At 50.1% G+C, this 23957-nt stretch overlaps 1 protein-coding gene across 1 annotated transcript in view; it reads left to right on the top strand.

Moving 5' to 3' along the window:
• NPAS2 (neuronal PAS domain protein 2) overlaps window positions 1-23957 on the top strand; it is a 154625-nt gene that overhangs the window by 127551 nt on the left and 3117 nt on the right. Inside the window, exons 11-20 of the mRNA XM_026488020.4 lie at window positions 1341-1488; window positions 3360-3444; window positions 6201-6342; window positions 6837-6946; window positions 9099-9188; window positions 12856-13002; window positions 18220-18417; window positions 20124-20314; window positions 20610-20702; window positions 23289-23463. Of these exons, the coding sequence (XP_026343805.2) occupies window positions 1341-1488; window positions 3360-3444; window positions 6201-6342; window positions 6837-6946; window positions 9099-9188; window positions 12856-13002; window positions 18220-18417; window positions 20124-20314; window positions 20610-20702; window positions 23289-23463 (1379 nt within the window). The remainder of the gene's footprint in view (window positions 1-1340; window positions 1489-3359; window positions 3445-6200; window positions 6343-6836; window positions 6947-9098; window positions 9189-12855; window positions 13003-18219; window positions 18418-20123; window positions 20315-20609; window positions 20703-23288; window positions 23464-23957) is intronic.

Genomic DNA, 23957 nt, shown 5'->3' with positions numbered 1-23957 from the left:
AGAGTTGTCAAGAATTAACCATGCAAAACCATATTTTCCGTGCCAGGTTCTAGCTTTAAACAAGAACATTTTTCATCATCCTGACTTCTGGATCCTGACACATGAATTGACCACCAACGCTGTATTTTGATAGACGTGCTGTCCGTAGTACCCATATAACTTTCTGTTCTCCACTTTCTTGTCAAAGGAAGAGTAGGCTCGAGTTCCATCGGGGTCTTCTGTTGGAATCTGAGGCTAATCTTTAAAACTTGAACCCCTTGCTCCTCAAAGTATGGTCCTCGAGTAGCAGCAAGGGCAGTGCACGGAGTCGGCTAGACTTGTAGACTCTCGGGCTTTCCCTCCAGGACTGTGGAATCAGAACGTCCATTTTAACAAGACCCCCCAAAGGATTCATGGGCACAGGAAAGTTTGAGAAGCAGGGTTACCTCAAGCCTTGGCTGCTTCTGACCCTTCTAACGGAGCAAGGCCACCCTGAAGGTAGAATTACCTTCATGGTCTGAAGGACTTGGCCCAGGGCTCAGGCAAGACATTCTCCCTCTGTGGAGCCCATGCCCTTGCTCAGCTGGGCTTCCTACCTCTTCGGAGATCACATTTTCCAAGGCAGTGGCTCCCGTTGTCACTTCGGTTTCCCAGTTGTGTATCTGTTATCTGTTTGCGGAAGGAGGGGCTAAATTCCAGGCCCTGAGGCAGTGACCCAAACTGTTGTTCTTCCCTACACCCACAGTCCCAGCCTTCTGCCCCGAGCAGGCTCAAACTCCAACAGCACCCATTCTGTTCTGGATGCCCCCAGAGAAGCCCACCGACAGACTTAACCCTAGGGGGCTCCACGCAGCCCTGCGGCAGCGGGGCCTGAGCTAGAAGGCATCTGTAGGCGACTCTCTCATCTAGGACCGTGTAGACGAAGCAGGAACTGCTGACTGACAGCCACCGAATCCATGCCGAGGGTGCGGGCTGTCGGGTCTATTTTGGGCCCCCTTCTCCCAGTGTCTGCATTGCTGTCTGTCCTGAGCCCCGCTCCTGCAGCTCCAAAGACAGCGCCGCCTGCAGCAGGCAAACCTGAGCCTCTTTGTAATTAAACGCGGGTTTGGGAATCGGCCCTTCGCTGAGGCTCTCTTAAGCCTTTGAGCATTTGGGGAAGGGTGCGGATTGTTTTCCCCTTATTTAAGAATTCAATATCGTTTCCCGGGATCTTGATAGTCACTTAAAATACAGCACACCTGGAGAAGGGCACGCTGTTTGGCATGGTGTTTCTGAAAGCTTATGTTTTCAACAGTACCTTCTGGGGGAGAGCATTTTCGTATCCGCGTTTGCTACCTGCAGCCTCCGTTTTCTGCCAACAGTGATGCAGTTTGGCAAAGGGAAGTCCTGTTGCTACCGGTTTCTGACCAAAGGCCAGCAGTGGATTTGGCTGCAGACCCACTACTACATCACGTACCACCAGTGGAACTCCAAGCCCGAGTTCATCGTGTGCACACACTCGGTCGTCAGGTGAGGGCTGGGGCTGGGCGGGCGGGCCAGTGGTCCCAGGTTCTGCAGAGCAAGCGAGCCCGGGCTTGAATTCCTCCACGGGGCCCGGGGTGTCCTCTGCAGTTCACAGAGGAATCTCCGGAGCTCAGCTTCCTGCCAGGGACACAGCATCTCTGTTCCCTCTGGGGGGTTAAGTGTTCGGTTTGGCCTCTCCGCAAGCTTCACGCGCTCTTTCCAGCTGCCAGGATGTGACTTACTGCTTCACTGACCTGCTTCCACATTTTCCCCTCCTCTCCATCCATCCTCCAGCCTTCCCTGGTCACTGTTTGGAGACGAAAATTAAAATTTTGCCTCTAAATCACTCACAGACCTAGTCCCCTTTGTTTCTAATGCATTAAAAGCCCCTGCTGGCAACTGAGGCAGCGTTGGGAGTAGAGCCTGGCTCCAGGGGAGAGGGTTCCAGGCAGTTCCCAGTGGCCTCAGGGACCCCCCAGCCCAAGGTGGGTGAGCAGAGCTTCCAAGGGAGGCCGTGTATCTAGCCTTTCCTAGACACAGGCTCTGTAAGGTCACGATTCCCGAAGGTAGAGGAGAAATGCCATTCATGGGCTTTTTCCCCTCTGACTACAGAAATTTTAAGGACATCAATCAGTTTTAAACTGATCTAGAGAAGAGCATATGAGCAGAGCAAAGAAAGGTTATATACATTGTAGGTATGTATGTATATAGACGTAATAGACAAGACAGATAAAAGATGGGTAGATATATATGGGTACATATAGACACTATCCGTAGATACCGCACCTTGTATATACACATAAGAGATAGACAACGGGTAGATAACAAGTAGGTAGGTGAGTAGGGAGATAAATGGATAGATACCATACATACACACATGCATATATACAGTCAACAAGTCAATCTCTCTTCTTTAATAAGTGGGGAGAAAATGCCTGTCTTTCTTGCCAGTGACCCCGACCATCCCATTGCATGCCTCTCCTAGGGACTTGATCTTAGCTTCTCAGCCCACCCTTGGGCACTTCAGCAGCCAGGGGTTTCTGACGACAGGTGAGTCCTCCCTACCGCCACCCAGCCTGGGCCTTTGCCGCAGGGTCCTTTTGACCCCAGGGAAGGTTGGCCATCGTCATCATCTTGGTCTTCAGACTCTGCCCTTGACCTTACTCTTCCTCTCCATCCTCTACCTCCCTAATCTTGGAAAGCAACTCTCAGAGAAAGTAGGGAGTGAACTAGTTAGTAAATAAGGTAACAAGCATTCCAGAGGCCCCAGAGCCACTGTCACTTGCCAGGGCCCCTCACCCAGCCTGTTCCTCCCCGTGAAGCAGAGGCCAGAGCTGGGGCCCTTCAGCCGTCACCACATTGGACCGATTTCCCTGTGCTCTTTTAAAAGTGGGCCCATAGACAAATCAGTGCTCAGAGTCTAGACCTAGATTTGTTTGAGAGAAAACTGTCAAAGGTTGTACTGACTAAAAAAGTCTTGTGTCACGTCTCGGTATGCACAGTCCAGACTGGGTAGGTTTTAAGAAAGGCTTCTGGTTATTCAAAGGCCTCGCCTTATCCTGTAGATGAAAATATGTTTCTAAAGACAATTATGTTTGGAAGTTTCAGGGCATGGGGAGAAGAAAAGTAAAGGAGAAGGGAGAAGAAACACCGTGGAAAGGAAAATATTTTGGTTGTCACATTAGAAGTCACCCCAGTGGCAGTTAGACACAGAATGAGACTCCCTCCTCAAACAAGTGACAAGACTAGCCTCCTTTGTGGTGACGATTCTGGGGTGGGCGTCACGTGGGGTACCTCGACGTATCACACAAGCCCTCTCTGCTGTTGCCATCTGGAACGTCCCACCTCCAGCTCTGGTCTCTTGATTTCCTGATCAGTTACGCGGACGTCCGGGTAGAAAGGAGGCAGGAGCTGGCTTTGGAAGACCCACCACCTGAGGCCGTCCACCCTTCGGCACTAAAGGTAAGCGATCCCCACCAGACGGCTAAAGGCCAAGTTAGCCTAAGTAAGTTCTTCCATGAGTTGTTATAATGAAGCTAGGAGGATTTTGATTTGCTGTGCTCCCGGTACTATTCAGCGTGCTTCTCGGGTACTCACCCTTTACCATCACCATATTCCTGCATGGCGGGCACTGTTACTACCCTCGTCCTTCAGACGAGGCACAGAAGCACACACAGGATTTAGCTCACAGACCCAAGGCCACTGAGGGTGAGAACTCACAGAGCTGGTTAAGAAACAGCCTCTGGACTCAAAGAGTGATCTGGCAACTTTCCATCCTTACGAGAGCAGTAATAATAAACCCACTTTGTATCTCTCCCACAGATAAAAAAGTTAGGGGCTTATTCCATCGTCCCATTGAGGTGTGGAATAATTTGAATGCCCTGGTCCTTCCCTTAGCCTAGGGGCTGATGGTCTGCCTGCAAGACCCGGGCCTCACCCCCCACCCTCCGTGTCGTCAGTAGCAAGGTGCACTTTCTACGGTGTCTGCGGGTCTTAGTGAACAGCCGTGTTGGAGCCAGCTTCGTGCCAGGGAGCTCTGCAAGTCAGGGGTGTCCGCCTTCACAAAGCCTTACCGTCATCCTTCTCCGCATGGGGCTCTCGGGTCCCCTGTAGTCGGGCTTTCTCCGTACCCGCTCCTGGTGTGTCAGACAGCTGGAGGGAAACGTGCAAGCGGACCAGAGCCCTTCCTCAAAGGTCATTCTTCAAGCAGACACACATGTTGGGAGAAAAGGAGAGAAAGGGAAGGGAGGGAGCATTGTACTTCATCAAAGCCAAGAAGCTGTCTGTTATAAGATCCCCCATTATTTATCTCCCATTAAGAAAGAGAAAATGCTGTCACCAGTCCATCTGTGAAATACGGACTTCTTTTCATTAGAGGTCACATCCCAACTTCAGATATGTCACTACGTAGAGGGGAAGTGTCTCTTATCATTGGTGACATGTGGTTCAAGTGCCAGGCTGCCCCGCAACCTAGAATGCAGAGACGTTGGCCAGGAGCTGCTGCAGCAGCAGTGGTCCAAAGAAAGTATCTCTGGCCCATGAGAGTCGAGTTGGAGGGAAGGAGAAACCACCTGTAAAGACCAGAGAGCAGTCCGTGTCTTGGGCGAGCCTCCCCTGCTGGCGCGCTCGCGGTGAAGTATCGGATGGTGGTCCGTCACCAGCCCGCTGATATGACACACCTGTCCTTGTTTATGGACGTGTTTATTTCCCAGCTCTGTCATACAATGCATCATGCATCATGTCCGAGAACAGGACCCAGCTGCTCATAGGCAGGCATTAGACACACCATACATCACGGCTCGTGAACAGGCACAGTGTGCGTCATCCTGTCGGAAATTCGTTCTTGAGGTTTCCGACCCTTCAGGAACCCTAGAACCCAGTGGAACTTCTCATAAACATGCACATATGTCTAAACACACAAATACAATCTCGGGCTGCCCCTTTTAAAGGAAAAGCCCAGGGGACAGTGCTTTTCAAACTATCAGTGGCAATGGACTCTGATTTCAAATCTGTCACTGACCGGTGCATTTGCCAAACGGAAATTCCCATGCTTGGGTGTGATGTGCAGCTCCGTCAGATGGCTAGAAGAGTCTCTCAGTGCTCACCGCCACTGCCTGTCCAGATTTGTCTGCTGACCAAGAGCACACGATTGGCAAACAGCCGTGGGCCAGGGCCTGCGCTCCGAGGGCCGTGTATCTGGGACTAAGCCGCGGAGCCTCCGAGTTGACATTTAGCAAATCCAAGCACACCCCGTGATTCTGTTTTGCGCAAAGGACTGTAGGTCACATATCAATCGTTTCAGCCCTTACTCGGGCACACACCCAGTATCCACCCTCCCTGGAGTCCTGACCCAAAAGACAGAATAGCCACATAGACTCACACCCAGAGATTTTAGACCCAAGACCGTGGGACATAGGACAGCCTATCCAAACAGCCTAGAGATGCCAGGAATGTCACCATCCTCCTATGACTGGATAGGAGCATGGCTCAGGAAGGTGGGCATTATGTTTCTTCTTTAGCTTAAAAATTACCCTAATCCCTGCTGTCTTACACTTATGACACTAAAAAGTGCAGGATGGAAAGATGGCTTCTTAGGGCTGGAAGGGCACCGTTGCTTTCTCATCACACAATACTCGAAGCAGGGCCATCCTGGGATCCAGGATCAGTTAGCATCCAGGATCAGTTAGGATCCAGGAATTAGTAGATGGGAGATCATTGACCCTTTGCCTGTTCTCCACGCTGGGGCCCCAAAGCTACAAAGGAGAAGCAGTGGGGAGACCATGTGGGAGATGCTCTGATGGGTCCAAAGGCATTGGTTTCATCAGAGTGTTAACGATTCAGTACACCAGCAACCTCATTTCTAGAACTTGCCTCTTCTCCCCTTCTGGGAAAGCCAAGATTCTGGGCAGTGAGGTGACAGTTTTAAGGGAAAAATAAAATGCACCATCGGTTATGAAAATCTAAAAAATCAAAATGCAAGGTGAGAAAGCATAACAGATCCTGCTTATGTAAGGCCACAAGTGTCTCAAAGACACCTAGATTACATATATGTACGAATATCCTACCCCAATATGTCAGGACTTACTTTCAAATGGTTCCCATCTTTCTCCCTCCACCCTCCAAATTTTTCCACACAGAGGAGAGCTAAAGTCCTGTCATTCATTCCCATCACCTCGATGCTGAAGTTGTGTGTGTGTGTGTGTGTGTGTGTGTTTCAGGACAAGGGCTCCGGCCTGGACTGTCAGCAGCACTTTAATGCACTTGACGTGGGCACCTTGGGCCTTAACCCCAGTCAGTCACCATCGGTGTCCTCCAGAAGCTCCCACAAATCCTCGCACACGGCCATGTCAGAACCCACCTGTGAGTGTCCTGCCACGGATGGTGGGGGATGGGTGCCCCACACGGGACCAGGGTGTGGGGGGCACGGAGCCCCGCGAAGGGTCCCAGGCCTGAGCAGAATCAGGGCAGTCCATGGCTACCGAGTGGGAGCTGCCTTGGTGCTCATTCTTGCTCCCTTTCCCGCGGGCTTCCTGCCCTCCCCCTCTCCCCACTCCGGAGCAGACAGAAGGCAGGTGACACGCAGACCCGAGAGTCTGGCTGGGCTTGAGGGACTCTGGCGAGGTGTGAGGTCAGGCAGGTGGTTGAACCAGGCTCTGGACGTGAAGTGTGGGGATGGTTTGCTGTCATCTGCCTGCTCCCAGGTGAGGTTGGAGGCTGACAGAACTTGCTGGACTTTGTCAGGGAAGCCAGCCAGGCCCTTGTCTCGTGTGCACTGTAGTCATTTTTCCCCTCTTTTGATAAGAAAACTGCTAAGTCTGTGTGGATCGGGAAGGTGATGAGTTGCTTTCTTACAGCCACCCCGAGCAAGCGGATGGCCGAGGCCAGCACCACGGCTCTGCCAAGGTCGGCCACCCTGCCCCAAGAGCTCCCCGTGCTGGGGCTCAACCAGGCAGCCACCATGCCGGTACGTGACTTGAAACTTCTCGGCCAGGGGCGCCCCACTGGGGCGGGGCTGGCTAGACCCCAGGACCGCGAGCTGCATCTTCCCAGAGAACCAGCCGTACTGGACGTGGAGAGTGTGGGGTGGCGGGCAGGGTGGGAAGCTAGGTCGTTTAATTAGCAACTAATTTGAAACATTTTTCCTCCAAAATCAACATGGATGTATAGTCAAAGAATGCCAAATCCAAACGAGATTTAAAGATTAAGCCGGACGTCTCAAACCAGGGATCACCCCCCCCCCCCCCAGAGTCTCTGAGGACACAGGACCCTACCATTGTGGGTCCTGTTTCGCCCCAGTGGAAATGTTTGAGAAGTCCCTATCAACAAAAATGTACCCCTGCGTGTATCAGGCAGTGTCCCTGATCTGCACCAGACCTCTCCAGAAGGTCAGGGACCAAGTGGCCTTTTAGAAGGCATGCTGGCTGTATGCAAAATCACTGATGTACAATTCTCTGGTTATCTGTTGCCTCGTAAGGGATCGCCTCAAACTTGGAGGTGTAAAGCAAAAGTCGTCTCTCACATTCATGGGATTCGAAACGAGCACAGTGGGGCTGACTCCGCTCTGCGGCCTGGTGTCGGAGGCCTCGCGCACCAGCCAGGGCTAGGGAATTCACATCCTGGGTGTATCTGCTCGCATGGCTGCCCCCCGGGCTGGACTGGGCTGACTGAAGCCTGGGCCCAGCTGAGACCATCCACCCTTGACTTGCATGGGCCTCTCCCTGCCTGAGAGCTGAGCTTCTCCCAGCACGGCAACTGGGTTCCAAGGAGAAATGTCTGGAGGGGGGGCTTTCCGTGAGAACCAGGCGGAAGCTGCATGGCTTTCTATAACCTAGCCGCGGGAGTCCCACAGCGTCACCTCTCTTGGTCAGAGCAGTCCCAGCTCATCCACAGAGACGGACAGAGACCTCCACCTCAGGATGGGAGAAGTGTCCAAGAATTTCAGGGGCCGCATCCGGGTCGTTGCCAACTACCTCATCCCCATCCCTCGCTGACACCGGGGATGGAAGTGAACATGCCACCTTCCTGCTTGCCGTCTCCATGAAAGTTATGCACGCCCTACTTGAAAAGCTTAGGCGACGAGTTTTATTTTCAAATCAAACATGACAAAGACCATGAATGCCATTCTTCCAGCACTTGGCTGCCCAGTCTAACTACTTTCTGCCACCGATGGAGGCACAGCCCCTCCCCACTGTGCTAGGGACGCAATTGGGAGACTCCAGACCGGGCTGTGGGTGGCCCCGTGCTAGGATTTCTCACTCAAAACCAGCCTCCTGTTGTCACTTCCTCCCAATGCGGTCCAGGGTGACATTTCCCATTTGGGCTGCTTCCTATGGTCCCTAGCACCTGAGGACAGTTTGGGAATAACTTCAGAAGAATTCTTTTGACTTTTCTGTTTAAAACTGTCACGAGCCCATGAAGGTGAAGCGTTTCATTTCTTGTTTCTACACATTGTCTCGCCACCATCCCCCTGCCCTGTCCTGAGTGATCAGGAAACAAGGTCTGTGACTCAGCTGACTTCCCAGGAGTCTCTCGAGTGGATTCCAGGCAAAGTCTGCTGAAATTGCACCAGTACTCACTGCCTGGAGGAATGAGTGGGTATAGACATGCAGGGCACTAATGCATGTCGGTCTGCGTGAGTGTTGAGCAGAAAGAGGAAGGACCACGCGCAAAGCCAACACTGGTTATTAGCACAGCCCCGTTCACACAGCTCGATGACACCACTAAGAATTTATCAGTTTGGGAGAAGAGCAAGCACATCCACCAAGAATGGAGTCCGGAACAGAAGGCAAGGGAGGGGGGTGTGGAGGAGAGCTGAGAAGCTCCGGCACATCGCAGCGGCTCTGCAGGGCACACCGTGGCAGGAAGGCATCACGGATCCCGAGGGGGACTCCAGGACCTTGCTTGAGAGCACGCTGCACCCTTCACCAGCCGTGTTTCGGCTCTGACTCCATGTCCTGCGAGGGCAGCAGCATAGCTCACCTTCTAGAAGTGAGCTCTTCACTCTAGTGCAGAGGGCCTCCTATAAGCCAGAGAACCCAGCTGACTGAGAGCACCCATGGACCTCTGGAATGGCCCAGAAGTGGTGTTTGTTAACAAAGCCCCCCTCTCTTCCCCAGGCTCCACTGCCAGCCCCATCATCCTGTGACCTCACCCAGCAGCTCCTGCCCCAGACCATCCTGCAGAGCCCCTCTGCCCCCATGACACAGGTGAGTCTCGGGCTCAGGAAAAGGGACACCTGGTGGTCGCACTTCCCCCAAGACATAATGCGCAGTATCCCCTTGTGTGGGGGTGGGGATACACTGGTGCCCAAGTGTATGTACCAAACCAAGATCTCACAATGGGGAATGTTTCTCCCCATGTGCCCGTGGGACGTGCCGAGCTTTGAACTCTGTCCTATACCTGTCCCCTCCGGCCATCATCGTCTTCTTAATCTTCCTTCATCTCTCTGCCACTTTTCTCTGTTCCTTTTACTCTTTATGACTCCAAATTGGTTATGTTATTTTAGCAAAAGTTTAAATTAGGCCAAATGTCATAGGGAGACTGCAAAATTGTAAGAGCTGTGAGTCCAGTACTATAAATATCACATCGAGGGTTTTTTTGTTTTGTTTTTGTTTTTTTTTAAGGATCATGACTTTGCTGAGTAATTCCTTCTTTGTTTCAGCAACAGTCAGTGAGTTACTATTTGGGTCGGGGAGTGAGCGAGCGTGAGGGGCCCAGGGATGCTTGTAGCTCAGCCCTTGCTGTTAGTAGTCAGGGTTCAAGGGAGGGCCAGGCAACTGTTAATAGTCAGGGTTCAAGGGAGGGCCAGGCATATAAACAGGTCAACCTCCATGGCAGGGTGTGTGTGTTTACAGAACCAGAAAGAAAATTACCTCCCCCCCCCAGGAGGTGATGCTTGAGCTGGGCCTGGAAGAATGGGTAGGAGGTTGCCAGGTGGAGGGTCCACAGGGAAGGCGTCTGGGCTTGGGCAGGGAGTTTGGACAATATGCACCCCGCTTGAGGCCCGGCAGGCGGCAGGCGGCTGAATGAAGCAGCAGTCATTCATTCTGTGGCCCAGGAGGGCGGGGGAGCTGATTGGCATACATTGGGCTGAGGCCAGCCTCCGCTTTCCGTTCCTTTCTGGCATATTTAGCTTGGTCTCACTCTCTGGCCACAAGGGGGTCCCAGGTAGCAGCAGCTCACCAACTGGCTGCACTCTTGCCAAAGTGCGGACTTCTGTGTCGGCGCAAACCTGTCACCGCTGATGAAAACTCTTTATAACATATGTCCCTTTAACAGCGGTCTCGAATGCTTTCCTGGAATAAGAAAGGCACCTGCTAGCACGTGCTCCTCGCTCGAGTTAGGCTGGGAGGATGTAAAACGCATCCAGAGTCGACTAATTAAAATCATCTATATTCATCCTCATTAGGGGAAAAAAAAAATTCTCTTCGAATTTCCAAGGCACATTTGGTATGAAATTAGTAACTTTTTCAATCCAAAGGCACCTAAAATAAGAGCCCCTCTAACTTCTGGGTCTTGCATAAGTAAAGGAATGTCTTTGTTTTATAATGCATAATGATGTGATTAAGGTCTTCTTCAAATTCTGATTTTTCATGTATGGAACATCATTTTACTTAACAATAACAGTTCTTACTCTGTTAAGCATATTATACTTAATAATAAGCACATTCTTGAAGACATTCTTGCATAATTGCTGACCTTTCAAGTCAGGGGGCTCTTTTCACACCTGCTCCATGTAAAACAATGGATTCTACCATTTTCTCTCTTCCCATTCACTGCTGTTATTGCTCTCACACGCTATCACAGAAAGGGGGGAAGAAATAAAATACAAAACGTGAGAAATGGTTATCTGGGTAGTTGCTGGTTTTGCTTCATACTGGGTTTCTAAAATGTCTAAATTAGAGTAAAGGTCTTTATCAAAAAGGCCATGATCAGGAATAGGACAAGAGACTAATGCTTGGGTGTCCTGGAAGGCCTTAAGAAAATCAGAAGTTACTAGAAGTAACTAACACTTAGGAAGGACAGTGCCGGCCCCTCCCTGACTGCCCAGCCCCCTCCTGTTTCCCTTTGGAGCCAACTGGGCTACCCAGACTGCCCTCTCTACTGGACGTGCAAGGCGTAGCCCCGAATGTTTCCTAACTTTGTAGAACCCACCACGGAACCTTTTGTGTTGTGTTTTGTTTTGTTTTTAATTTCATACCTGGTAGAACTCCTTTTCTTTCTCAATCAAATTCTCTTCCAAAATCCCAGCTCAGTGTTTCAATGAGTTACATTCTGCTGGAGTTTTTGCTGATACAGTCTGGCATAGTGCAGGTATTTTTAAACTCATGTTGAACAGCAGAACTTGTTCTTGTAAATGAAGTCTGAAGCCCAAGACGCTCTGAGTGAGGTGGAACTGGGAGGCGGGGGAGGTGTTGCTGGCAAAACCTCTTGGCCTCACCCAGCTCCCTCCCAAGACTCCGGATTCACATTTTGGCCCCTACCACCTTCTAGCTCTGTGATCCCAAGCAAGTTGCATGTGTGACATGGGGGTATGATGTGAAGAATTGGTGTCCTGTCTCTGCTGGCCTGGGGCAATGACAGGCAAGTGTGGGTCTCCGCAAACGGCAGCACCCGCCTTTATTATTTGTGCTGGTTCTTTTAATTATTATTTTGCCACTCCCAAAACTTTGGTCAGTTAAGCCATCCTTCAGTGTATCCAGCTGTATCTGAAACTCTCCCGGCCTCCTTGCTTTTCCATGTATGGGAGGTCAAAGAACAGAGAAAGAGTCTCTGGAGGTGTTTGCAAAAGACAACGGGCAAGAAATGGACTAGGGAGATTTTTGGGATAGAGATCAAGGGAATGGAGGTTTAAAAAAAAAAAAAAAAGAGAAGAGAAGAAGAAAGGGAGGGCAAGAGGGAGGAAGGAAGGAAGGGGTGAGCAGAAAAGCCCCAGACCAGCAAACACAAGAAACAGGAATTATTGAGTGCCCCAGAGAGCCCAGAGCAGGAGTGCCGACTTCACCTGCAATGATCTCCCACTCTCCTCCTGTTTCCTGCAAGGAAACGCCTTATGCCAAGGTGGACAGGTAACATGGGGCAGGGATCATCTGTAGAATCTTCCTACAGCCAACTTCCATCCCAGGAAAGGGGCAAGAGGTAAAAGAAGGGGAAACTTGGCGCTCCTGTGCAAAGCACTTCTCAGTGTCCCTCCTGTAAGGTCGTCCTCTGCCAGTGCTACCCTCAGGACAAATGTCAGGTGATTGCACCACTCTTTTCCTTAGTTCTTTTGTGAACAGATTTGTAAGAAGTTCATAACAGAAGATGAGCCCGGGGGAAGGGAGGGAAGGTGGTAAGGCCTCCATGGCTCAGGCGGGTTAGGAGGGCAGGGCCTCCCACGAAACGTTGGTATCAAGTTCATTTGCGAATTGTTACGGAGGAGCCTTGCTTGCCAGGATCAGATTTAGGATAATGATAGGACCCCTGATTGCCTATGAACTGTCACCTGCTCTCTGATGCACTGCTTTCGACATTCTTCTCCAAAACCGTTTGTCTGTCTAACCAAATTGGGAATATCCGTTTGTGAGTGCTGCGTACAAAATCACATCCCAATTCCGGGGCCCTCCTGGACTGCCATGCGGTACATTAGACCTGCAGATTTCAGCAGACCTCAGAATAGCCCACACGGGGACCCCTGGAACTCCCGGCCCTCATCCAAAGCCCCTGTGCACTGCTGAGCTCCCCAGCAGTGAGGCACTCAGTAGGGATACCAGGATGGGTGGATAAGGGACAGGAAATGAAAGTGGGCAGGGCTGCTCAGAATAGCAGCAACATCTGTCTGTGAGGCTGAAATCATTCTTTCATCTGGTTGTGTGTTTTGACTCCACCTTCAAGTTCTCAGCACAGTTCAGCATGTTTCAGACCATTAAAGACCAGCTGGAGCAGCGGACACGGATCCTGCAAGCCAACATCCGGTGGCAGCAGGAAGAGCTCCACAAGATCCAGGAGCAGCTCTGTCTGGTCCAGGACTCCAACATCCAGGTGACGCCCCTTCCCGGGCCAGTGTCTGCCCTGGTCTCTGCCCTCCCTACCACCCTGTGACATATTTATCCGTCCTTTCCGGGTGGGCAGGACTCCCGCCAAAGTCCCTCTGAACTGCCCTCAGAGGTCCTGCTTATTGAGCATATTGAAACCTCCAACACCAAGTACAAGGAATGAATCCTTGTACTCCATCCCCAACTCCAGGCCAAACGTGAATTTCACAGGACACCCTCCCCATTTACCCCTTGTTCTGTTGGGCGCGTAATGTCTATACATCCCCTGCATGTTCATTCATGAGTGGTGGTTGATCGCCCTGCTCTGATGCTGGCCTCCCTCTTGTGCGGTTATGAACACCCAGCACTTGTGTAACTGCCCAGGCTACTGGTGGGGGACATGGACGCCACTGTGCAGTTGCCTCTCATACGAGGCATTAATGGAGGGAGATGTGGGAAATGATGAGATCTGCACCCTGCACCCAGGGGGACAGCCGAGGGAGCTGAGGACTGGAGGTCAGCACCCTGGCATTTCCAGGTCACCCCATTTGTGGCATACCCATTGTGGCACTCTGCATGTTCTGACAACAGCAGCTTTTAACCGTGACACCCTGCCCCAGAAGTCACTTCTTTGAATCCTCTTGAGAGATTGTGTTTGGAAGGAGAGCTATATATACACTAGAGCTCTTTCAAGGATAAATGATTTTTATTTTTACCAAGTTTCACTTGGATCGGTCCAAGACTATACTTCTCCCCAAGTGCATTCTTTTGACCCAGGCTCTAATTGTGAATGTAATTCTAGCTCACCTTGGGAGTCTGCCTTGAGACCTCTAAGCATTTGCACCCCACCCCCCTTAGGAGCGGCAGAAGGAAGCAGGAGAGTCCCTTGGGGAAAAATGGCTGGAGCTCGGGACCTGCCACTTCCCGGGCACCGTCCACACAGACCCTCTCGGGGGCGATGGGCAGGCTCTGTGCGGGTGCAGCGCCCAGCTGGTGTGCGCTGAGATAACGCGTGATGGGGTGGCGTTGCTGGGCAGCGGGAGACACCTGCTGCCTGCCATCCTGCCTGCCACGGGCGGGGTGCGGAGGCACTGCCGGCCGGCTTTCCGGACACTACGTGCCCCTGCACAGACCCTGGTCCCAGGGCTGGCTCCCGGTGGCTCGGAAGACAGAGAACAGCGGCACACGCACAGCCCTGCCTACCGGGTCGGGGGCGGAGCGTCCAGCCACGCCCACAGCTCTGCAGCTGCCCCGCCTCCTCGGCCGCACCCCGGAATGGACCAGGGAGAGGACCACAGTGTTTACAGGAAAAGAAATGGAGTCATCAAGGTGTCAAAGTCCCTTTTTACTTATTCTTTCCCAGCTGTAATGTTTTCTCACTGATCCAGGGCCTGATTGGCAGAACTTGCCTGACTCCAATTACTTGAATGGAATTTTTACACTAACAGGAAGGGGAAAATTGAGCCAGAAACTGCTAAAAGCAAGGTAGGCGTATGAACATCCTCCTCAGAGCCCGGGCTTTTCTATTTCCTGCCTTTTCCACATTCAGGCTGAATTCTAAAATAACAGGCGACACAAGGTTATCTCTTTCCCTCCTTGTTATAAAGAATTCTTCTTTTTTTTATCTCGTGTCGGATGCATTTTGTTACCCCCCAAAATGTATATGGCTACAGAGCACCTGAGTTTTGTAAGGGTTGATGTGGAAATCAAGACCTCCAGTGTGTTCCTCCCATTTGCATTCTTGTGACCTTATCTTTGCAGTGGAATTTTCCAAAGAACATGGAAATCCACAGAAAGTCCAACCAGAGAACTTTTCCTCAAGCAGTCTGCCTTCTTGTAGTTTTACAGGTTGACAGATTTAAAGAAATACATTCCAAAATGTTTAACCAAAGTGTGATATTCGTTTAAAAAAAAATGCGTAGTTCAAGCATAGAGAATAACCAAGTAAAAATTACTCCATCCCTTCTCCGAAAAGGTGGGGGGGAGAGATTAAGTAAGAATGGCAAAACGTTGATAATCGTTGAAGCCTAATGATGATGCACGAGGTTTCCTTATACCTCTATTTTGTGTATTTCTAAGATGTTCTGTGATAATAAGTATTGGTGAAAGTAAGCAGATTAGAATAATGAAAAACCACAGTGAGCATACGATTGGTTTATTCTTAAAAATTAAAAGCTTTTTTTTTTTCTCTGCTAACCTTTTCTACATGAATTAGGGAGCTATTTTTCTCACACTTTCTATAAAGTTGACCGTGGTGCTGTTTAAGAAGTCATCTTCGTAAGCCACAAAATTCTACTTCGTTGTGGATAAAACAGAGGCATGGATGTGCACAGGGGCAAACCAGGATCGTCCCCCACAGAATCTGTTACCCAAACGAAGGTGGACTTTCCCACTTGACTTCAGTGCCCCGGAGCTTTCACTGAGCCTATGTGTGCACGTGATGCTTGCTGAGTACAATTTTAAAAAAGAAAGAAGAGATTGGATTATGAGGGAGAGGTGCTCTAAGGTGTTGGTGTTTGCACCTAGATGGAGTCATGAAGGATGCTGCTTGGGGAGAGCTGTTCTGGTGAAAGGCAGTCACTCCCTGCCCTCCAGAGGACGCCTCCTGCTCTCTTTTTGAGAGTATGCGCGCCATCTGCTGGCTACTCAAAGAAATGCCTGGAAGGGCACCTGTAGCAATGGCAAATGTGTTCCTTGATTAGTTCTTTCAACCATCCATCTTTCCTTCCTTTCCTCCATCCACCCATCCATCCATCTATTCACTCATCACTCCTTCATTTATCCACCCATTCAACCCTCCATTCATCTTTCCATACTCCCATCCATCCATCCTTCTTTCCATCCCTTCGTCCATCCCTCCATTCCGCAGACACCCATTATGTATCAGCACTTGGCTAGGCATGGAGGGAATACAGAGATACACAGGACGGGTGGAGAGTGACTTCTGCCCTCAGAAGGCACACATCAATGAGACAGCAGCAGACCCAGCAGTCTCTGACATGACACAAGCAGAAACAGTTTGCCCTTCTCTGAGCAAAAGCCTCATTTATTTGTTTACTCATTCATTTATGTCTTCCATTCATTCATTGCTTAGATAGATTTTGTATGCCCAAAGAGGCAAGGGAACAAAGAGCTCCTTTTTTCTCATTTTTTTTAAAGATTTTTTATTTATTTACTCGTCAGAGAGAGTGCACTGGTAGTGGGAGCAGCAGGCAGAGGAAGAAGCAGGCTCCCTGCTGAGCAGGGAGCCCGATGCAGGATTCGATCCCAGGACCCTGGGATCATGACCTGAGCTGAAGGTAGACACTTAACCAACTGAGCCATCCAGACGTCCCTCCTTTCTTCATTTTAAATATTGTTACTATCTAACACTGATTGAGCCCTGACTATGTCTCAGCATAAATCTTATTTAACCCTTTACAAGCTATGTGCTCTTGATGTCACTGTTTTATTAATGAAGAAACTAAAGCTTTGAAAAGTCATGAAAATTGCCCAAGGTCATACCAGTAGTACACGATGGGGCTGGAATCTGAACTAAAGTGTGTGATTGAAGCTACATTCTACTGCCTATCATAAATAAAGTTTGCATTGACTTGAAATCTAATCAGAAGTGATGAAGTGTAGGTCACCATATGTGCTATAAATAAGCTATATTATAATAGAGAACAGGGAACACGTGAAGTATTAATCCCTGAACAGAATCTGAGATGATGGATACCCAGAAAATTCTTCTTAATTTCTAACGTGACAAAGAGCTCTCATTCAAAACCTCTCTGTTGGGGATAGGTCTGGGGGTGTGACTGGACAGTGGGGAGATCAGGCGGGGTGGTGGAAAGGGCACCAGGTGGGGACCTGGTCCGGTTCAGCCACCCACCTACCTCAGGCCTCTGAGAGGCAGCTCGACCTCCCCCATGAGGCACATTCTTGAACTAACTGATCCCTAAGTGCTCCTGCAGGGTCTGCTCAGCATGGTTCTGCCTCCGCCTTTCCATAATCCCTCGGTCACTCGGTCACTCAGCCAACATCAGCGTGTCGTTCTCTAATGGTTTGGAGGTTGTTCTGAGCTGAGTACTGGAAGCGGGGTTAAAACCCCAGATGCTGGAAAGCAGAGGGCCTCCCTCCTGAAAAACTCAAAGCTCCAGGCCTAAAAGGGAGGGGAGCGTACTGCTTGTCAAGAATCCATTACATTAGATAATGTCAGTTTTCAACGCCCATGAGGACCTTTGGTTGAAAGAGCTGGTTACAGGTCTTAGGTTTAAATGATGATTAAAAGTATTAAAGCTGTTCTTCTTAGGCCTTCAGAGTCAATTTACAGATGACATTTTATTTACAAATCTGGTCTAAAAATAGTGCTCTTGTTTTTATTTATGTTCAATTCGTTTATAAATTCAACAAATTATAAATAACATTATCTACAAAAGCCATGAATCTACAAGTTCGATATACCTCAATCCTTCAAACATTTCATGTGCCTAACAAGGCGGACATGTAAACTTTAGAAGTGAAATCTAAGCGCTTAATTCTTTTAAATCAAATATACCAGACTGACAAATGAAGTAGATCGAGGTTCTCACAAACAAACTTTCTACAAACTTGATCAAATTCCCTTAAACCTTTCAAATTAAGATTGCCAGGCCAAGGTATCACATCCTCCTTCCTGGGAATGCAGAGTCACCTCGTTAATGGGAGCAGATTTGCCATCTCAGCTGGGAGCACTGGCTTGGAGATGCCAACCGCAATGTGGGTACGCACCCCGGTCAGTGGCCTGGTCTTCCTGCCAGGGTGGTGCAGCCCGTGGCTCCATGAGCCCATCCTCGGCCACCATTCATTCTATTCACAAGATAGTTCTCTCTCCTCATAAGGAACCAATAAGCCAGCCCAGGCTCTATACGAGTGTGTCAAGTTATTTATAGGCCATCTGGGTCTAAGTGTCTTTCATACTGTTAGACCTGCATCAGTAGACCATAAGCTTCTCAAAGCCAGGGACAGTGTCCCTCCAATCTACTGCTCCATCTCCAGGGCCCTCGCACTGTGCTCCTGGTATCATCCAATGCCCCCATGTTGAGTGAATGAATTCTTCCCAGGCAGGTCTTGCTCAAAAGAGAGCAAGAAAGCGGACCTCTTGCCGCGGAGAGGGAATATGAAGAAGGTGCAGACACCTTGGTGTGTGAAGGCAAACGCACCTGTGACCCCAATCTCAAAGGCCGTCCTGTTCTGCTTCCAGATGTTTCTGCAGCAGCCGGCCGTATCCCTGAGCTTCAGCAGTGCCCCGCGTCCTGAGGCCCAGCAGCAACTCCAGCAGAGGTCGGCCCCAGGCTCCCAGCCCCAGCTCGTGGCCAGCCCTCAGCTTCCAGGGCAGATGGGCTCTGCTCAGGTAGCGAACCAGCACCTGCTCAGAGAATCCAGCGTGATAGCAACCCAGGTGAGCACGCTCGTCCTCACACTCCGTCCTGGCCACCGAAGCAGACCAGGGCACGCTTGAGGCCTGCGGTCTCCCTGGCCTGGAAGCCTATCCAGCCATTCCTCTTCTGTGACCAGAGCTCGATTATGGTGGTGCAGGGTTTTCCTTTCCTTATTCTAAGATGCTTTGAAGCCCCAAGCTGTACTAGTTTCCTTCCTTGTTTTATTAATATATTAAAATACCTCAAAGGTATCCTGCTGCAGCTGAAACTTTCAGCTTTGATCCTGACCGGGGTGGGAAGGACATACGGACACCCAGACACTCACACTGACAGCCATATATCCCCATGCGTGTGTCCCCCGTCCTCATCATCTGCTCTTGGTTTTAGCCATTTTCAGTGTGAGAACACAGGTTGTCCACTTCCGTTCATTCCAGCGCGCCCCTCCCAGTCCCCCAGATTCCCCACCAAGCCCTTCCCTCACAGCCATTACCACCTATTACAAGGCACCGGTGACCTTGCAACCTGACAGTCACCCATCAATCAATGGCACTTGAATGCAATGAAGAAGTCTTAAGCCCCTGCTTCTGGAAGATCAAAGATTCAAAGGCAAGATACAGCCTCTCCTCAAGCCTCATATTGGCATCACTGTCATCATGGGTCCAGTAAATATCTGCTGGGCCTCTCTCATTCACCATCCCCCAGGGGAACAGATGGGAATAAAGACTGGTCTTGGGGACTCTGGAAATATAAACAGATAACGTACCATAAAAGGTGGAAAAGTACACACAAAAGTGCACTGGAGTTTGGCCCATCTTCACCCAGGCTTAAGGGTTTTCCTTTAAAACGCAGCCTTTTGGTTCTAAAGGTCAAGAGAAAAATTAATGAGAATAGCCAAGAAGAATCTGGAAAAGAAAAAACTGAGGAAGGACCTACACTAACATTGAAAGGTTTCGTAGATCCTTGGAGAGTTAAACACTGTCGCGCTGTCATATGAATGGACAGTCTGCGAACAGTGGAAAATCCAAAAAGCAAAAGCAAATCCAAGCCCATTCCCTCATTCATTTACGATTTCACTCAACATTTGTTGAGTGCTCCCCTGAGTTCTAAGCACTGAGGCACAGCAGTGAACAAAAGAGAAAAGAAAAAAGGCATCTCTGATCCAAGTCGGGAGAGAGAGGCAAACAAGTAAAGATCATAACCTGTCAAGTGGTGATGCAGGACCTCTGGTGGAGGTGGGGGGGTGGGCTGGAGTTTTAAACAGGTGGCCTTCTCTTAGAGAAGATAGCATTTGAGCAAAGACCTGAGGGGACGAGAGAATGAACCATACCGGTATTAGGGGGAAGAGCATTCCACATGAAGGGGATCAGGCAGTGCAAAGGCCCAGAGGCAAGAGTAGTCCTGGTGAGTCGGAAAGAAACAGCAAGGAGGTCCAGGTGTTGGCAGTGGAATTGGTGAAGCAGAGGTAGTTCGGTTCCATTCACATTTCCCTTACATGCTGAGAGCCTGACACCATTCTAGTCCCAAGGGACCCAAAGAATCCTTGGGGTGCTTATGATCCAATAGGGAACAGTCACAAGATCAAAATAGTTTAAAAATTCGTGGGTCCTGAGTTAGAGGGAGGGCCGAGGTGGGTGGACGAAAGGGATTCTGGGAAGGCGGGTTCCTGGAGAGATGGCTCCAGAGTTGAGTCTGAGTTTTACCTCTCTCATGAACATGATTGCTCCAGGGCCCGAGGCCAATGCGAAGCTCGCAGATGATGCAGGGAAGCGGCCACTCGGTGAGCAGCTTGACGCCCCAGTTCAGCAGCGCCACGGCGGTGCTCCCGCCAGCTCTGAGCCTGACCACGCTCGCTTCTGCCTCCCAGGACGGCAGCCAGTGCCAGCCCAGCCCGGACTTCAGCCACGATCGGCAGCTCAGGTACAGAGACTGCCCTGGTTTGAAGGACAGCTGAGGTGCGACTTTCCAGTGACCATTTGAGCCTCCCTGCTGCCCTAGATGGAGGCAGAGTTCAGGTGATCCCAGCCAACAGAGTGGCCAGAGAGGGCCGGGGCTTGGATGGCTGCACTCACCATCCTCTGAGAGCAGAGCAGGCGCCGTGGGGATCAGGGGCAGCCAGAAAGGGCCCCGCCGGGCCGGCAGGTGCTGCCGTCGCCAGCAGGTCTGCAGTTTGGGTGCTGATTCAAGTTTCCCATTTATCTCCTCCTGCTCCAAGGCTATTGCTGAGCCAGCCCATCCAGCCCATGATGCCTGGGTCCTGTGACGCGAGGCAGCCCTCAGAGGTCAGCAGGACTGGACGGCAAGTCAAGTAGGTGGCCCCGGGTGGAGGGAGGAGGCAGAGAGCCGCACTGAGCGCTCTCGGGCTGGCAGGGTTCTCATCGGCCTGGACCAGCAGCGCTCCTCGTGCGTGTCGCACCAAAGGCAAGGTCAAAGTGTGCCCACACCCTTTGCAGGGACACCCCCCCCCCCTTAGCTTTTCTTCCGTTTCCCATTCAAGAAGATGAAACTGTGTCAGCATCCCATGCTCAGAACAGGACCTGAAGGAAACGATTAATTATACCCCCTGTCGTCATCTTCAGACAACTTTATGGGAATATCGCAGGTAAACGTAGCATGATCCCCTTCCCCAGGGCCCTCCCGTGGCTCCATCTGACCAGCAGACGCTGGCACATTCCACAGGCACACTTGGAGCTCGCCTCCTCTGTGGCTCTGGCGCCGAGCCGCGGGACTGTGAAACCCTGCAGATGGGGGTTCTCCTTTCCCCCCCGACACACAGCCTTCTCCTTCCCCCAGGCTCCTCGCGCCTGGCAGTCCCCACGTCCGGAAGCAGCTTTGCTCCATTGTTGGTTTCATTACTCGGGACAAAGGGTACTGGAGATAGGAGTGGGTACTGGAAAAGCTGCAGGAAAATAGTTCCTAGCTCTTTGACATGAGGCAGAAGTAGAACTACCTCCCAGACGTCTTTCTTGTCTAAACCCTGGCTGAGCGTGTGTCAGCAGTTCGCTGGGACAGTGCTAGCTAGTGTCCCCATGCCATCCCCTGGGACCGGCCCCTAGAAGCCTTTCCTCCTGCCTCCCCCCTCAGCCAGCGCTTACGGTAGCAGTGGATGGTTACCGAACATTTCGGAGGAGCCGGGGCCCGTACCTGAAGTATTTCATTTTACCCCAGTAAAAACCCCGTGGGGGCGAGACAGGGAACGTGCACCTCGGGAAGCCGCCTTTACGTTGTCTGATGGTGCTCTCAGTTGGACAAAACAAAGACTCTTGTTACATCGCTTTCCAGAGATGCTCAGGATGCAGTGAACTAGGCAAAATGGGAATCCTTCCCTCTGGAACTCTGCCGTTTAGGGTCAGCCCGATAATTTCTGCCCTCCCCTTCTCCTCTACCGTCTCTTCCAGATGTGACCTATGCCTCGTCTTGTTACAAATGACGGAGAGAAATAGAAATTCCCAAAAATCTAATGCAAAATGGACTTTTCTCTAGCGTCTTTAAACACCTGTTTCGACTCTGTGCTCCTCTGGAGCTTTCCTAAATGGCCTTCGTCTGCCTCTTGTTCATGGCCCATGATCATCAACACCTTTTTCTTTTTTACTTTTAATTGTGGTAGGACATATATGTCACATAAATATGACCATTTTAACTCTGAGTATACCGTCCAGTGACGTTCACCGTCACCACGCGCGTCTCCAGAACCTCTTCATCTCCCCAAACTGAGACTCTGACCCGCATTACACACTAACGCCCCGTTGCCTCTACCCTGTAGCCCCACAGTCTGCCTTTTCTTATGACTCTGACTCCTCTAGGGGTCTCCTCTAAGGGCAGTCACGATGTATTTGTCCTTTCGTGACTGGCTTACTTCACTCAGTATAATGTCCTTAAGGTTCAGCCATGCTCTAGCACGTGTCAGAATTTACACTTCCTTTTTAAGACTGAATAATATTCCATTATGTATATATACCATATTTTGCGTATCCGTTCACCCATCAATGGATACTTGGGTTGCTTCTACTCTTTGGCTATTGTGAATAATGTTGCTACAAACACGGGTGTATGAATATCTGCTTGAGTCCCTGCTTTCCTCTTTGCTGGGGTATATACCCAGGAGTGGAATTGATGGATCACATGGTAATTCTATGCTTAATTTTTTGAGGAACTGCCATTCTGTTTTCCATAGTGGCCGTACCATTTTACATTTTTTTAAAATTTTTATTTACTTATTTTTTAGAGCAAGAATGAGGGGGAGGGGCTAATGGAGAGGGAGAATCTTAAGCAGGCTCCACACTCAGCATGGAGCCCAACTTGGGGCTCAATCTCACAATCCTGAGAACATGACCTGAGCCGAAATCAACAGTCAGACACTTAACCAACTGAGCCACCCAGGTGCCCCCCATTTTACATTTCTATTAGTGCACAAAGGTTCCAATTTCTCCACATTCTCATCAACACTTACTGTTTTGGGTTTGTTTTTTTCATAATAGCCATCGTAACAGCTATGAAGTGGTATCTCATTTTGATTTTGATTTGTGTTTCCCTAATGTCTAAGGATGTTAAGCATCTTTTTCTGTGCTTATTGACCATTTGTATCTTTTTTTGAGAGAAATATCTGTTCAAACCCTTTGCCCACTTTTGTAGTCGGGCTGTTTTGTTGTTGTTGTTGAGTTGTAGGAATTTTTTTTTAATATTCTGGATAGCAGTCCCTTGTTAGATATATGATTCACAAATATTTTTTCATAGGCGTCCTTCTCAGTCCGTGGATAGTGTCCTTTGATGCACCAAAGTTTTTGATTTTGACAAAGTCCAGTCTGTTTGTCCTTTTGTTGCCTGTGCTGTTGGTGTCACGTCAACACCTCTTTCTTAAAAGTCTGTTTTCTCCTTCCCACATGTGACCAAACAGGTATCCACAGAGCCAGGCCGTGTTTCCAAATGCAGACATGCGCACCACCAGCAGCAGCACCTCACCCCCTGTCCTGCTGATGGGACAGGCGGTGCCCCAGGCCAGCTTCCCCGCCTCCCGGCAGTCACCCCTGCAGCCCGCACAGGCCCAGCAGCAGCCACAGCACTTCCTGCAGGTGGGCACCGCCGCACGCATGCGCCCAGGCACAGGCCGCAGCTCCACAGCCCGGCCTGACAGGCCTTCCCTCCCTGGCTTTCAGCGTGGTTCCAGTCCTCAGTTCCGAAACTAGCCCCAGGCAGATTTGCATTGGAGGCTTTATAGTTTATGAAGTTGATAATACTTACAGTTTATAGAGTCTTTGTATATTTAGTAGGAGAAATTTAGACTCAGCTATTATGCTTCATATGGTTATGTGCTTAAAAGATCCATCTTTAACGCTATTCCAGCTGACAAACACTATTTACAAAATTTGTATCTAGTATGCTTTGTGTGTAGTTTGGAATTTGAGAGAGTGTGGGGCAAATCTGAATCAAAAGATTCATCATCATGAAGCAATTGTTATTATGGTGTCCATATTTTTGAGAGCAAATATCAGACACCGATTACTGTGTGTGTCAGAATGTTGGTGTGTTTATACACGAAGCCTTATACAAATACAAATTAAATCAC

The sequence above is a fragment of the Ursus arctos genome, unplaced genomic scaffold, assembly GCF_023065955.2.
Source record: "Ursus arctos isolate Adak ecotype North America unplaced genomic scaffold, UrsArc2.0 scaffold_8, whole genome shotgun sequence".
In the NCBI taxonomy this organism is placed as follows: Eukaryota; Metazoa; Chordata; class Mammalia; order Carnivora; family Ursidae; genus Ursus; species Ursus arctos.
Note: the sequence above shows the minus strand (reverse complement) of the source record. Positions and strands in the feature narration are given on the sequence as shown.